Source organism: Mustela putorius, unplaced genomic scaffold, assembly GCF_011764305.1.
Source record: "Mustela putorius furo isolate JIRA1106 unplaced genomic scaffold, ASM1176430v1.1 tig00000813_pilon_pilon_pilon, whole genome shotgun sequence".
NCBI classification, from domain to species: Eukaryota; Metazoa; Chordata; class Mammalia; order Carnivora; family Mustelidae; genus Mustela; species Mustela putorius.
The window spans coordinates 4,055,047-4,068,664 of record NW_025421485.1 but is presented as its reverse complement, the minus strand read 5'-3'; the positions used below and the strand labels follow the sequence as shown (position 1 = coordinate 4,068,664).

Genomic DNA, 13,618 nt, shown 5'->3' with positions numbered 1-13,618 from the left:
TTGTCTTAGCCACGATGTCCAAACGAGCGAGGCAGCACGGGCAGGACATAGAGCAGAGGCTTACCTTCTGTGTGACCTTTGGTGAATCCACAAGCCCCACGGTGACTCCTCCTCCATCTGGGAAATGGGCTAAGAAAGATGCCCACCCCGTGGAGAGCAGCTGCTGTAATTCTCACGGCAGCTTCACGAGAAAGAGACCAGAATGCAAAACCCAGCAGGGCCACACAGGAGGTGTGCCTGCGGTGGCTGGTGGGGGCCGTCGGGAGGCGGCTCTCGGTGGACCTGGTCCAAGGTTGAAAAGGCACAGACCATGGGGTGCCTGGGTGGCTCAGTTGGTTAAGCAGAAGACTCTTGATTTCGGCTCAGGTCAGGATCTCAGAGTCCTGGGATTGAGCCCTGCATCGGGCTCCGAGCTCAGCGGGAAGTCTGCTGGAGATTCTCTCTCTCCCTTTCCTTTTGCCCCCCTGTGTGTGCACGCTCTCTCTCTTTCTAGAATAAATAAATTAAAAAAAAAAAAAAAGGCACAGAACGTGACAGTGCGGCACACCAGGGCATCTGGTACTGGTCGGTCCTCTCCCTTTGCCAGCAGCCATGGGGAGGACCAGGGAGGTCGCTGGGGGTTGGGGGGGTCGGGTAACGAGCAGCAAGACCCCGGGACGGCCCCTCCCAAGCTGTGGCATCGGCTGGCAAGGTTCGATGGAAGCAGCGCCGATTTTCTTACCACTCCTCTGAACATCGGCACAGATGCTGTTCCCTGTTAGCTAGCAGTCATCTAAGACCGTTCCCCGTTCTGAGCTAGTCACTACGCTTCTTGATTAAACCTGGAAGATGAAGCATTGACTTTTGCAAGAAGGAATTGAGATTTTGAAAGGTATTAACACAGAGTTCTTTGGAGAAATAGAAATCGTTTAATTTTTGCTGGTGTCGCAGACGCGGAGCCTCCCGGTCTGATCCGTGCAGCCGGCGGAGAGAAGGCGTTGGAGTGCTCTCCTGATTGACAGACGTGATTGGCAGAGTGGTCTCCGCAGTCTCCTAATTGAGCAAAATGCTTGTCACCACACAGTCATTAAAATACTGTTTGAAGAATGTGCACTGTGACAAGTGCGAAGTGAGGTGTTGTTCGCAGCTACTCTCTGAACACAGACTTTCGAGCGAGATGAGCCCTTTCGTTCTGTTGGTTTCTTCTTGCCGGTGTCGGAAAGTGGGCACCAGCTCATGGAGCCCTTGCAAGCATGGGGGCCGGGGCTGGGGGGCGCTGTTGCATGCGGAGGAGGGGGACAGAGCCCCCAGAGGCCACCAGCTCGCCCCGAGCCAGCTCTGCCAGCAGCCAGCGTACGACTCCCGTTGCAGTGTTCGCGTCCGTTTCCCCTCGAACCTGGCGTGCTGCACAGAGTTGGTGGGTTCTTAAACATTTTTTTTTTAAGCAGCCGATGGACATGAACAGCTTCTGAACCCTCCGAGCGGGGGCACACGTCAGTCTGGTGTCATCAGAGCTCTGCTTCCCATTGGCCTCTCCTCTCACTCCAGGCCGTTTGGGTGGAGCTGTGCTGTCTCCCGGTTCAGCGAGGGGCCTGCGGCCTGGTCTGTCTCTGGCTTCCCGCCTGGCTTCCCACAGGTCCGGCCAGGTCAGCTCCAGGGCCGTGTCTCCGCGACTGGGGATCTGTGGGCTGCAGGTTCAGAGGAGCCGGCGTTGTTCACAGGAGCCGGGGGGTCGGGGGCAGAACTGGAAAGGACTGTGGCTTTGGAGCACATCGTTGTACAGACGAGCGAGAGGCCCCGAGAGGAATCCTCTGGTCGTGAGGCTGTCCGTGAGTGGGGCTCCGTCTCCCAGTCCTGTCCTTCCTGTCTGGTGCTGTTTCCTGAGTGTGCTGGTGGGAGTGACGCGGTTTGCTCCTCTCCGTTTTGAGATGAGGAAAGCAGGGCCGCAAGGAGCAGCAGCTGGGGTGGGCGCCAAGCTGGTTCCTGTGCGGTGCCCGCCGGGGCTTCTCAGGTCCCAGCCCCCGTGCTGTTTTCACTGCATCTGGAAACCACGTCGTGTCACGGGTTCGATCCATGCACACGTAGCCCAGCCCGGCCCCGCCACGGACTGAGCAGGATGCCAGCCGTCATGTCAGCGACCTGTCCCTGTGGCTCATTCAGCACAGTCACCGTATCTGGTGACAGCCAAGTCTGCTTTCCCATTAGAGCTCATGTCCTGCTGCGTTGTGATGGTTTAGACGAAGCGCCTGGGCAGAGCAGGGGCCGGTCTGTCTGCCGTATCCACCGCGGCCAGCACAGCACCAGGAGCATCCGGGGACCGAGCTCCAGGCCTCCAGCCCGCAGCCCACGGGCTCCCTCTTGTGGGGCAGCGCAGCAGGCGCCTGGGGAAGGGCCGCTCATTCTGGGTGTGGAAAGAGGCCCGTCTCCTCTCAGAAATAACGGAGACGTGGGTGCTGTGTCCTCGTGTCCTCCCTCAGGTCTCCCTAGTTTGGGACGGTCCTGGATTGCCGGGACTGCTCCGGAATGAACACGCAGGGCGAGTAAGCAACGGGCTGCACGGGAGGGGGCAGGGAGGTGGGAGTGAGCGGGAGGTCGGAGGACTAGAGGACTTGAGCATTGAGAGTCGGAGCTCGTCCAGATACAAAGATTAGGTGCAGCTCCCAGGAGGGTCAGTCTTGCGTGGAGGGGTGCTGGAGCCGGAAGCCTCGTGGGGAGGTGTGCGCCCGAGGATGGGACCTGCCTGCTCGGGGCCACTCGGCCCTTCCCACGCAGCCTTAGCAAACAGTTAGTACTCCGTATGGTGTTGAGACGTTGGGACGGTAACAGTCGCAGGAAGCAGGGCTACCGCTGCCGGCTGGGGGTTATGCTCAAGCTGGGTTTGGCTGAGGGACAACTAATGACTGGTAGGCCTGTAAGAGCCGTTTAAAGAGAATGAGCCGGCTTCCCACCTGCGATCCCCAGTCTTGCACCAAACAGAGAAGTCCAGAAGAGTCTGGAGCCTTGGCCCCGTGGGTTTGCATGAGCGGATGAGGTGTGCAGCCCTTGCGGGTGGGACAGCCCGTTCAGGGCTTCCGGAGGAGGACTGATGCCTGCCTGCCTTGTCTCCACCTGTCAGGGGGTCCCGCAGTTTCCTAGTTGTCCGGGGATGTGCGTTTGGAGAGGTATAAGCATGGAGCCCATCAGTCGGGGTGTGTAGAAATCTGGACTTCTCCTTTCTTGGCCTGCAGCTTTGGACCTGGAATAGAACAGAATGTTTGCGAGCATCCTCCTGGGAAGGAGGGGGCCTAACCCTGTTTCTCAGCAAGAAGCAGCATCTTGGTTTAAAACAGGGTGATGATGGCTGGTGAACAGGGAAGTGAATGAGGAGCGGCAGCCCCAGATGAATAATGCAGGAGGCGGATGAATGGGGGTTAGTGAGCCTTCATTGATAAATGTAGCGGCATATGGTAAATGACCACCCGAGAGACGGTACTCGGGAGACACCCGATTGCCTCCGTCATTGATTCCGGCCTAATGCATTTTTAATGGCTACCCAGATGCATTTCCTAATTGGTGATTACATCACTGTGTGTTCCAGAATAAAGCACGAATCGTCCTCCAGTGATGAAGAGCACGCAGCTGCCAAGCCATCAAGCGCAAGCCACCTCCCTCTGTTGTCCAACGTCAGCTACAGGAAGACCCTCCGGCTCACTTCCGAGCAGCTGGTGCGTGTCTGGTTCTCCCCTTGCCGCGTCGCGGGCGCTGGCTGAGGCGGGGCCGCCCAGACTCCGCGGCCTGGTGGTCTGGGTGCCCCTCCCGCTCCCTGGCCCAAGTTCAGCCCCTGGCCAGGCCGGCCCCATGGTCTCGCTTCCCTTTTGGCTTCCCTGTCGGAGCCCTGGAGCCTCCTGTTCTCAGGTGTCAGAGGAGGGCGGCCAAGGAGGCTGGTTTATCCTTAGATGTTGAAGGACTGATAGACCCGAAGCTCCCAGGCTCTTCCCATTTTTGGAGAGATGTTTGTTAACTCAGGTGCATCTCCTAAATTGGGGGAAATCAAGCACTTGCATTGGGGTTTAGAGAATTTCAGGTGGCAGGGGACCGTCATGGTCACAGTGTCCTCTTCTGTGGGGGTGTCAGACCCTTCTTTCCCTGGACAGTCAGTGAGCAAATATCCTCCCTCTTTTGTTTCAATCCTGAGAAGGGGGGTGGGGCTCAGCTGTGATGGTGTTTCATGGGAGAAGGTCAGGCCCAGACCCCCACTTGATGCCACCAGTGCACCCCTGCAGCCTGGCAGCCTCTGTGCCGCTGTGTGGCACGTGCTCAGGCCAGCGATGCCGGGGGACCTGAGTTGGCAGCCAGCGGGCATGCACGAGAGGGTCCCAGCAGTGAGATGCAAAACCACCGAAAGGTAATTTTGCTTTCCGTGTCTGCTGCGAATTCCTTGGGTCTGCGTTATTCAGGGAAACATATTTCCACACTTGGCTTTGTCTCTCCCATTGCGGCCCTTTTATTTATTCACAGAGTAGGAAGTGTGTCCCATTCTAAAGTGAATTCCTGTGGTCAGCCTTCTAGCCTGTCAGTCAACCCTGCAGGAAGCGGGTGAGCTTGCCTTATGGGGGGGCTGAAGGGGAGAGCCGGGTTCTGCCCAAATCCTGGCGAGAACCATGCTTACCTATAGGCAGAATTATACAGTGGCCTAGGGTAGTGAGTTTAAGAAATAATCCTAATCTAGTGTCTCATGGGATGGAATCCAGATAGCCCTCAGTCTGGGCCTTCCCTCAAGTGGGCACATGGCTCGTGTTTTTCAGAAAAGCTTGAAGTTGAAGAATGGCCCCAATGACGTGGTGTTCAGCGTGACCACCCAGTACCAAGGCACGTGTCGCTGCGAGGGCACCATCTACCTGTGGAACTGGGACGACAAAGTCATCATCTCGGACATTGACGGGACCATCACCAGGTAGGTCTGGCTGCCTTGGGGGCCGTGGGTGAGTTCACCTTCCTGTGGAGCCCAGGCCCGGAGCTGGCATCTCTGTTCTCTGTGGTGCCATGGGGCTCGTGCAGTTCCGTTTCTGGTGCAGCCTTGGAAACTTCGCTCCTCGCCCTAAACGGCTGTAGTTGGGGTGTGGCGCTCGCTCCCCCGAGGTTGCTCGTGTGGGTGATTCCCAAGAGCATCTTTGCAAATGGCCTTTTCTCTTTGATTTAGCAAGTCGTGGACTTGACGCATGGTCAGTGAGAAGGTGCCCTTTTGGGGGTTAACATATCCCCTCTGTGAGCGTTCTCCTCTGGTTACTCCAGGTTTTGGCTTTCTCTCCAGCGAGAAAGTCGTGAGTCCTGCCGACATATTTTATGAAGCGTTTCTGGTCTGGTGAATTGGAATGGGCTTTCTTCTCTGTTGTCCTGCCTTTTTTATTGTATTTTTCTCATTTCTGTCTTCATTTAGATCTGATACTCTTGGCCACATTCTGCCCACCCTGGGCAAGGACTGGACCCACCAGGGCATCGCTAAGCTGTACCATAAAGTGAGCCAGTAAGTACCGAGTGCCCGTCCCCATCTCCCGCGCGCTGCTGGTGCACGCACGACACCTTGCTCGCAGAAGCTCAACCTTGAACGTGACTTGCAACGAGGGGAACACCTCTGTCAAGCAGGGTCAGTGGGGGGGTGGGGGGGATTCTGAGGACACAGTGAGCGCTCAGCCTGCCAGTTCCCAAGCATGAATTCGGTGCCAGAAGACAAGAAAGGAAGTGATAGGAGGCTCCCAAGTTCTTGGCCAAAGAAAGGTGGTGGCATTAGGGGAGGTCTTGAGATTCAGTCCATACTGAGGACTGTCCCCTCAGGTGAGGTGAGATGGCTGACAGTGGCCCAGCCACATTGTTCGGGCTGAAAAAGTGTGGATTCCTGGCAGGTTTTGGCTGTGGTGCTGCTCTTGTCCACGAGCCTGGGGGGGTCCTCCGCTGTGTGGCCAAAGCGTAGGAGAGCGGCCGCTCTGGGGCCATACCTGGCATGTCCCAGGGGGAGCCTGGATCTTAAACTGCTGGCCTCTGTTGGGCACATGTTACTTCACTTACTAGCTTTTCCACATTACTATAAGAATTAATATCATTCTTTCCCTCAGAAGTGGTCGGTCTGCATTCCCAGCGGCTAATGGGAGGCAGGGTGCCTTCAGGCCTGGTCTGCTCAGTGCCACAGTCATTCCATTTACTCTGGTCTGGCTCTGGCGTAGGGCCCGTCCGGCACCCTCCCTCCCCACACTGGCTTGTCACTTTCTCCATCTTTCTGTGGACTGAAGGCTCCTCACCCGTGAAACCTCTCCCTCTAGTGCTTTCTCTTCTCTAGCCGCTTGAGCTGGAAGGTGCCCTAGGCCGATGCAGGACACCCCACCTTTCCCTGGCTGAGGAAGGTGAGGAATTACACACTAAGTGGGTGTCAGGCTGGAAAACCGGGCCCACGATTCCCAAGCTGATGTGCTCACCCCCCGGCCCATGGAGGTGACAGTGGGGGTTGGGAGTGGGCACTGAGAGTGCTGCCCGTACTCTGCGAGCACCGATGAAGGAAGCATAGTTTCCTGCCCCTCCTTCATTCACTCACCCAGCATTTATTGAGCGCCTGTTGTGTGCTCGGCCCAGTGACAGGTGCTCAGGATGTCGGGAAGTAGCCACCGCGTCTGGCCACCTGGGCCCTACGCCGCAGTGGGGATGGCGTGGCTGGGATGGGGCCTCGTATCCTGGTGGGACTGAGGGCCTCTGATCTCTTAGGGGGCCCCCCTCATTGGCTTGACCTTACTTTTTCAGATTTCTTCTTCAAAAAATTACAAAAGTAGTACATGCTTCTTTAAAAAATGAAGAGAAATAAGCAAAATGAGAGAAATGGGAGAGTAGGAAGGTCATTCTCTTCTTCCTCTCCAGCCTGCCGCCAAGCTAATCCACTTCCCGGAGTGGAGCCACGGTGCACAGTTTGGCTCTGTCTCGGTGTCCTTAAAATCCATTTCTGCTCTCCCCACGCCCCCCAACACATGCTCGCCTGCGTTCTTTAGTAATGCGTCTTTCTGTCCCTTCCGTGTAAGATTTACCTCATTTTCCAGTGCGGCCCCCGTTGTATAATGTGGATGAGCTGTGCTGTTTTAACTAGTCCTCTGTTGGTGCCCGGAGGAGGGAGTTTCCAGTGTTTTTCACTGTTTCCCAGACTGATGTGTGAAGCACTTACATGGAGGTTCATTATGTACGATGAGCCCATAAATAAATAAGAAGGCGCACGCATGTCGGGAGGGGCCTCTGTAAGGCCGATTCCCAGAAGTAGGACTGAAGGCGAGGGCCTTCGAAGATCTGATCGGTAGAGCCGGGTTGCCCTCTGCGGTCCCGTGGACGGCGCGTGTGCCGGTCTCTTCCCACAGCCTCACCGTGGCTGACCTCGCGGAGGAGGACTAATCCACCGGGAGCTCTGGACTGGCACGACACTGAACATTGCGTCTATTTTTAGTCGGAAGAAACCCTCATGAGTCAGGATACTGAGAAGCTCACAGCCTGAATCATTTTGGGCTTTGGAACATAAATCTACTCCTTCTCTTACTGTACGTTAAAAAAGAAAAGAAAAGAAAAGAAAAAAGGCACAGTTGATTTCCCCCCACCCCCCAGAAAAGAGATTTTTTGGGAAGTAAAGTAGGGAAGCCTACCAGAGAACAGCTGAGCATCCTTGGTTCTGATTAACGGGCGTAGGGTGATTTTTGCCTTAACATTTTTCAGCTTGTGAGGCCCCGTGAAGATGTCACAGTCCTCACCACGTCCTTCCAGGCCAGAACTGGCAACCCTAGGCCACTGTTCCCTCTTCATTGAGCTCTTTGTGGAAACCCGGGGCTTGGCCTGGCGTGGGGTGCCAGTGCAGGTGGGGCGCTCCTGTGGCTGACTGTTGGTTCGACTGAACCCCCCCATCCGGGCAGCGCCCCACGTGCTTCCTCCTCCAGGGCCCCGGGCCGCTGCTGTGGGTCAGGGGCAGGGACTCAGGACTGGTCCCGCTGTGGGCTCCCTCTTCTCATGAGTCCAGGTCATTCTTATGTCCTCCTGGGACTGATTGCCCGCAGGCCTAGGTGGAGAGAGGTTAGCATGCCCGAGTACTAGGGACGTGATGCTGTTAACTTCAGGACTGGCCAACTGATCACTCTGTCTTTACGCTGCTTTTTCTGAATTTAGGCTGTACTTAAATTTTAGGCCCTGCTGTATTTATCTGATGGAAAACCCAGTCTTGCAGATAGTCTCTTGCCTGAAAACAACAGAGAACCAGAGCAAATTTATTTACTTTTTTTGCCAAATGTAGTTACTTTTTTGAACGCAGTCAGCTGTGAGAAATTATCTGTAGGGCCGATTGTTACCTTGTTCAGAGGGTAGAAAACAGCTTGCGTGGTTATTGATTAAAAGAGAGGGGGCGTCCGGGTGGCTCAGTTGGTTAGGTGTCTGAGTCCTGGTTTCAGCTCAGGTCATGATCTCAGGGCTGTGAGATCGAGTCCACGTCCGGCTCCAGGCCGAGCGTGGAGCCTGCTCCAGAGTCTCTCTCCCCCCACCCCGCCCCTCCCCACCTCCTCACCTGCACTCTCTCAAAGAAAGAAAAACCAAAACAGCTAGAGCCCATACCAGTGGCAGATATAAAACCCTCCTTCAGGTTCCAATATGTTCCATAAGTACAAGGTAAGTGAAGGACTATTTCCCAAAATATCTAGATCATTGAACCCATGGGATTTTTGGGGCTCAATCTGGACAGTAATTGCTCTGATTTGGCACCTTAACTGATGCATATTTTTGTATCGGTGTAATAAAAATCTGTGCCGGTGCGATGACTCAGCGACCTGTGCTAGGTGGAGGGGTCCATGGCCTGAAGAGGATGCCCAGGGCGGACCCCTCATTAGCAGGCTCGGTAGGGTCTCCGCTCTCCTGCCCACAGTGCTTGTGCTCTCCTCCCCTCGAGGTCTTCTTAGGTGACGGCGCTCACGACTGCTGCCGGCAGGGATGCGATGTTGGAGGGGGCCCTGGGGGGCCTGGGCCTTGAAAGTGACAGCCCTTAGAAGGCCTGCCCTGGATGCACGGTCCTTGTCCCCACTCCCGGTTTGGGGTTCCTCACCTCCGAGACGGGAAGATGAGGCCAGCTGACCCCCAAGGCCTCTGCCAGGCCAAAAACTCGGAGCCACGGGTCACGGGTTCGCGGTCCCCGGGGTGTGCGTTCTAGCGGGACGAGCTTTTCCAAGCTGGGCCTCCGCAAGAGTCCCAGGTCTGAGCAGACTTCGGTCGCAGAGTCAGGCTGAGCACAACAAGTCTAAGTCTGGCGCCGAGCCTTCCATCCTTCCGGGAGCGGGGAATTACCCTTCCCCTAGGCCTGCAAGTGCGGCTACAGAGGTCCTTTTCTCCACGACTGTGCTCCCAACTGAGGGCGATTTTGGCCCCCAGGGACCCATGGCAATGTTCGGAGACCTTTCTGGTTGTCCCGCTTGGGGAGTGTCACGGACACCTATTGGGGGGAGGCCGGGGGTGCTGCTAAGATGTCCCACGGTGGGCATTGTTGGGGCTTCTGTCCTGCCCCCCAACAATTATGTATCCAGTCCAAGATGTCAGTAGTGGGGAAACTTCAGCCTAGAAGCTTATCTTGGCAGATAGCTTCAAAGATAATCTTTCCAAGCTATTTTAATATTGGCCTGGGCCAAGTGTTTTAAGGGAGATACAGAGGCTGGGACAGATGGAGAAACCGTTGGTGCGAAGCCTGGACGTGGAATGTTCTTTCCTTTTGGCTCTGGTATTCCCCCAAGCCCTGTTGCAGTTGCTGAGATCTGAGGCGAGTAAGTGGGATCCCTGTGCGTGTTGTATTCTGCCTTCGCCAGCGCCGGTAGGTTTCCCCGTGTGTTCTTCTGTTCCTGAAGAGCAGGGCTGGGCGGGCCCTGTCCCGAGGCCAGCGGGAGCGCCCCCTGGGGGTGCGTTGATGGGGGTGCATTGCCCTTCTGAGTGTGGGGTCTTACCCCGAAGCTTCTCCCTGGAGAGTAAGCTCTGGTGACTGGTGCCACTGGAGCATTTGGTGGGATCACAGACGGCTGTCATGGGGGCGAAGGCTCCGCCACCAACTGGCATCTCCCCCCGCCCCCCACAGAGGATGTCTTCAGGCTGATTTTCCAGCCCTGTTTAGTAACGGCCTTTGAAGCAGGATACTTGTACAGTGAGAACAAGGCAGTGGCCTGATCAGACCGTGAAATGTATTTGAAAATCAAGTTTTGAATAAAATTATCATCTCAAGCCGCTGCAGGTGGCAGCTTTTAGGAACTTTGATGTGAAGAGCTATATACAGAAATAGTGTTTTTTTTTTAAATTGCATTAATTAGACAGCTAAAATACAAAGATGTTTAATTAAAAAGGTTGCTTGATTTTCAGATGCATCCCTGTATTCCAAACAAGCTGGTATTTCTGGATTCTCTTCGTCTTAAACCTTTCCTGTTTCCTGGTTTTAGAGAGTGTATTATTCATTAAGCAAGTGTCGAGATGAGTTCCTTGACCAGCAAAGACGGTCCTTGGTGGAGCCGTGTGCTGGGTTGGAAGTGGGTAGTCTGTGTTCGTTCATGCAGCAAATATTTACTAAGCGTCTGTGACTTGCCGAGCACTGTATTTGGCTCTGGGGTTACAGCAAGGGATGAAACATAAGCCCCGCCCTCAGGGGGCTTATGGATTCGTGAGAAATACTGTCAAACAAGGGATTGTCCTCTAATATTAGTGATGGGTGCCACTAGGAAAAATAAAGCAGAGCAAGGGTTCGGTGTCTTCAGTGCCCGGAGTGCGGGCGCGAGAGGGTGGTGGTTAAATGGAGGGGCAAGGGGAGGGTCCTCTGGGGAGGGGATGTGAGGGGAGGGAGGGAGCAGGCCTGAGGTGTGGGGAACAGTGTTCCAGGCAGGAGGAACAGCCCCCGCAGGTGCCCAGCACAGGAATGAGCATGGGGCACCTGACAGAGGGACAGAGGGACAGAGCAGATGGGGTTGGAGAGAGGGGCAGGGACCAGGTCTCGCTGGCCTTATAGGTCATGGCAAAGAATTTGGATTATATCTGAGGCACATAAGATTCTAGAGGGGTTTTGAGCATGATGTGAGTGGGTTTTGAGTTTCCTTCCTGAGTGCCTTGGTCTGGGGTTCCGGGTCGCTGTGGGCATAGAGGCAGGAGGCCCTGCCCCAGAGGTGTGCACGAGGGCTGTGGTGGTGACAGGGCACTTGGGGGGTGGTTTGGGGTCCTGGTTGGGGTGGGGTGAGGGGTCCCGCTGATGTAGGGGGGCTGGGAGGGTGGTGGTTGTGAGGAGAATTAGAAACCCGGGCAGTCCTGAGGTTTGGCCTCACACCTGGGCTGGCGAGAGAGTGCCGCTGCTGAGTGGGGAGGTCGCGGCAGGAGCACCTGTGCTTGTTTGGGCTGTGGGTGCGTCACGTGGGAGGTACTGTTGTGTGCCCTGTGAGTAATGGGGGGTTTGCAGCTGCACGTGTTGGCCTGGAGCTTAAGAGAGAGGCCTGGAGTGGAAGACAGAGTTTAAAAATGTTGAGTGTATTTTATTTAGTCCAATATATGGAGGCTATTAGCATTTAAGCATGTAATCAATATAGAAATTCTTAATGGGATAGATCTTCTGTTTTTATAGGAAGCCTTTGAAACGTGGTATGCATTTTATATTAACAGCACATCTCATGTTGCACACTAAGCTTTCAGTGGTTTAGAGAAGTGAAATGGAGTCCTAATAAAGTAGTAAAGTTGCGTTTGATAGAAGAACATCTTGTGATCTGGTTTTCATGCCCAATGCTGTGGACACTCAATGCATGGGGCTGTCACACGGAGCAATTCTGAAATTCCCTATAGAGACCAACTGGGTGTCTGACAATTCAATTCAGGTCTGACCCCAACTACCCAGAAGTGGGGTGGATCCTCCAGGTTAGGGGCTCAGGCCCACAAGACAGCTCCCAACCCAGACACCAGCCGCAAGTAGGGGGTCCCTGGCTTACCCCCACTTTTCCCCTACTTGGCTTTGAATCAGGAGTCCCCACAATCCCCTATCTTAGGTTTATTAATTTGCTGTAATGGCTCAAAGAACTTAGGCAGACTCTTCGGTTTATTCTAGAGGGTACTAAGCAACAGCCAGTTGAAGAGGTACAATACACGAGGCAAGGCCTGGAAGGGTCTCCCCTCCGTGGGATTGGGGTGTCTCCCAGCACGTGGACGCATTCACCTACTTCTTCAAACCATGAATCTCATTATTTAGGGGTTTTGTGGAGGTTCATTATGTAGGCATGACTGATCAAATCCTTGGCCATCGGTGATTGAGTTTGGTCTCCAGCCCTCTCCCTCTCCCCAGATTTGTGTGGGTGGGGCTGGTGGTGGGGCTGAAACTTCCAACCCTCCGGTTGCTCATTGGTTCCTATGGCAACCAGCCCCCCCCTTCCAAGGACTGCCTCATTAGCATAAACTTGGGCTGGAGGGCGGGACTTGTTTCGAACAGTAAATGACAGGTTACTCTGGAAATTCCAAGGGCTTAGAAGCTCCATGCTGGGATGTGGGGATGAAGACCACATTTACTGTGTTGTTTCACAGCATCACGGATATCGTACACACCACCTCAGTCTGCATGGGGCGTAGAGAGCCTTCGGGGAGTGGGTGCGATCCCCTGGGGTGCTAGGTGCTGAGGAGGAGAGGGCCCCAGAACCCCGGGACTTGTGCCCATGGAGCCTGGGTGGAGACAGAGCCAGGGGGCTTGTGTGGGAAGCAGACCAGGAGATGGTCCCAGGAGCCAGGACAGAGGGTCCCAGAGGAACACTGGTCCCCCATGCCAGGTGCTACCGGGAGGTCTGTCCACATGAGAACCGTGGCATCGCAGGGACCCGCAGGGCCAGCAGGGCAGGGGAACAAGTCTGCTTGGAGGTGGTGGATGGGCTGAGACGTACAGTCAGTGCAGGTACACAGCCCTTTGAAGGAGTTTGCTGCGAAGGGAGTGGGCGATTTGGTCTGGAAAGAGGGAAAACCTGAGAAGGGGGGCTTTGGTGCAGTGGTTGTTTTCAGGACGGATGAGAGAGGGTGGAGTGTGTATTTACGAGCTTGTAGGAACTACGCAGCCGAGGGGAGAATCTGACGGCGTGTGTAAGGGCGGGGGCTCGGTGCTGGCAGGTGGCGGTGGGGCCCTGTGCAGGGAGCGGGACGGGTAAGTCGGCCAGTTGGTGAATAGCCTCAGTTTCCCTAGCAGTAAAGACAAGGGAAAATGCCTACTGAACGAAGTTCCCGTGAGGATTAAACCAAGTGAGGGAATTGAAAGTGCTCCATTTCACTCCGTGAAATGCGTTTAGGCTCTGTTCTCAGTGCAAAAGAGTGTTTTCTCGAATGTGGCCTCCAGGTGGGGAAGGAAGCTTGCGGTAGTGCCGTTCTTTGTGACACATCGGGTTAGGGTTTGTGCGCACGCAGAGCTGTTCCCTGGGGCGATGCCATGACCCATGAATGCTTTGTCTCTTTTCCAGAAACGGCTATAAGTTTCTCTACTGTTCTGCGCGGGCCATCGGGATGGCGGACATGACGAGGGGCTACCTGCACTGGGTCAACGAGAGGGGCACGGTGCTGCCTCAGGGGCCCCTGCTGCTCAGCCCAAGCAGTCTCTTTTCGGCCTTGCACAGGTACGGCGCTCGGCGGG

The 13,618-nt window shown here is 55.3% G+C and overlaps 1 protein-coding gene across 5 annotated transcripts in view; it reads left to right on the top strand.

Moving 5' to 3' along the window:
• Positions 1-13,618, top strand: part of LPIN1 (lipin 1) — a 125,590-nt gene that overhangs the window by 100,342 nt on the left and 11,630 nt on the right. For all 5 annotated transcript variants that reach the window (XM_004745813.3, XM_004745812.3, XM_004745814.3 and 2 more), the window contains 4 exons: positions 3,557-3,683; positions 4,764-4,912; positions 5,396-5,482; positions 13,449-13,601. In XM_004745813.3, coding sequence (XP_004745870.2) covers positions 3,557-3,683; positions 4,764-4,912; positions 5,396-5,482; positions 13,449-13,601 — 516 coding nt within the window. The remainder of the gene's footprint in view (positions 1-3,556; positions 3,684-4,763; positions 4,913-5,395; positions 5,483-13,448; positions 13,602-13,618) is intronic.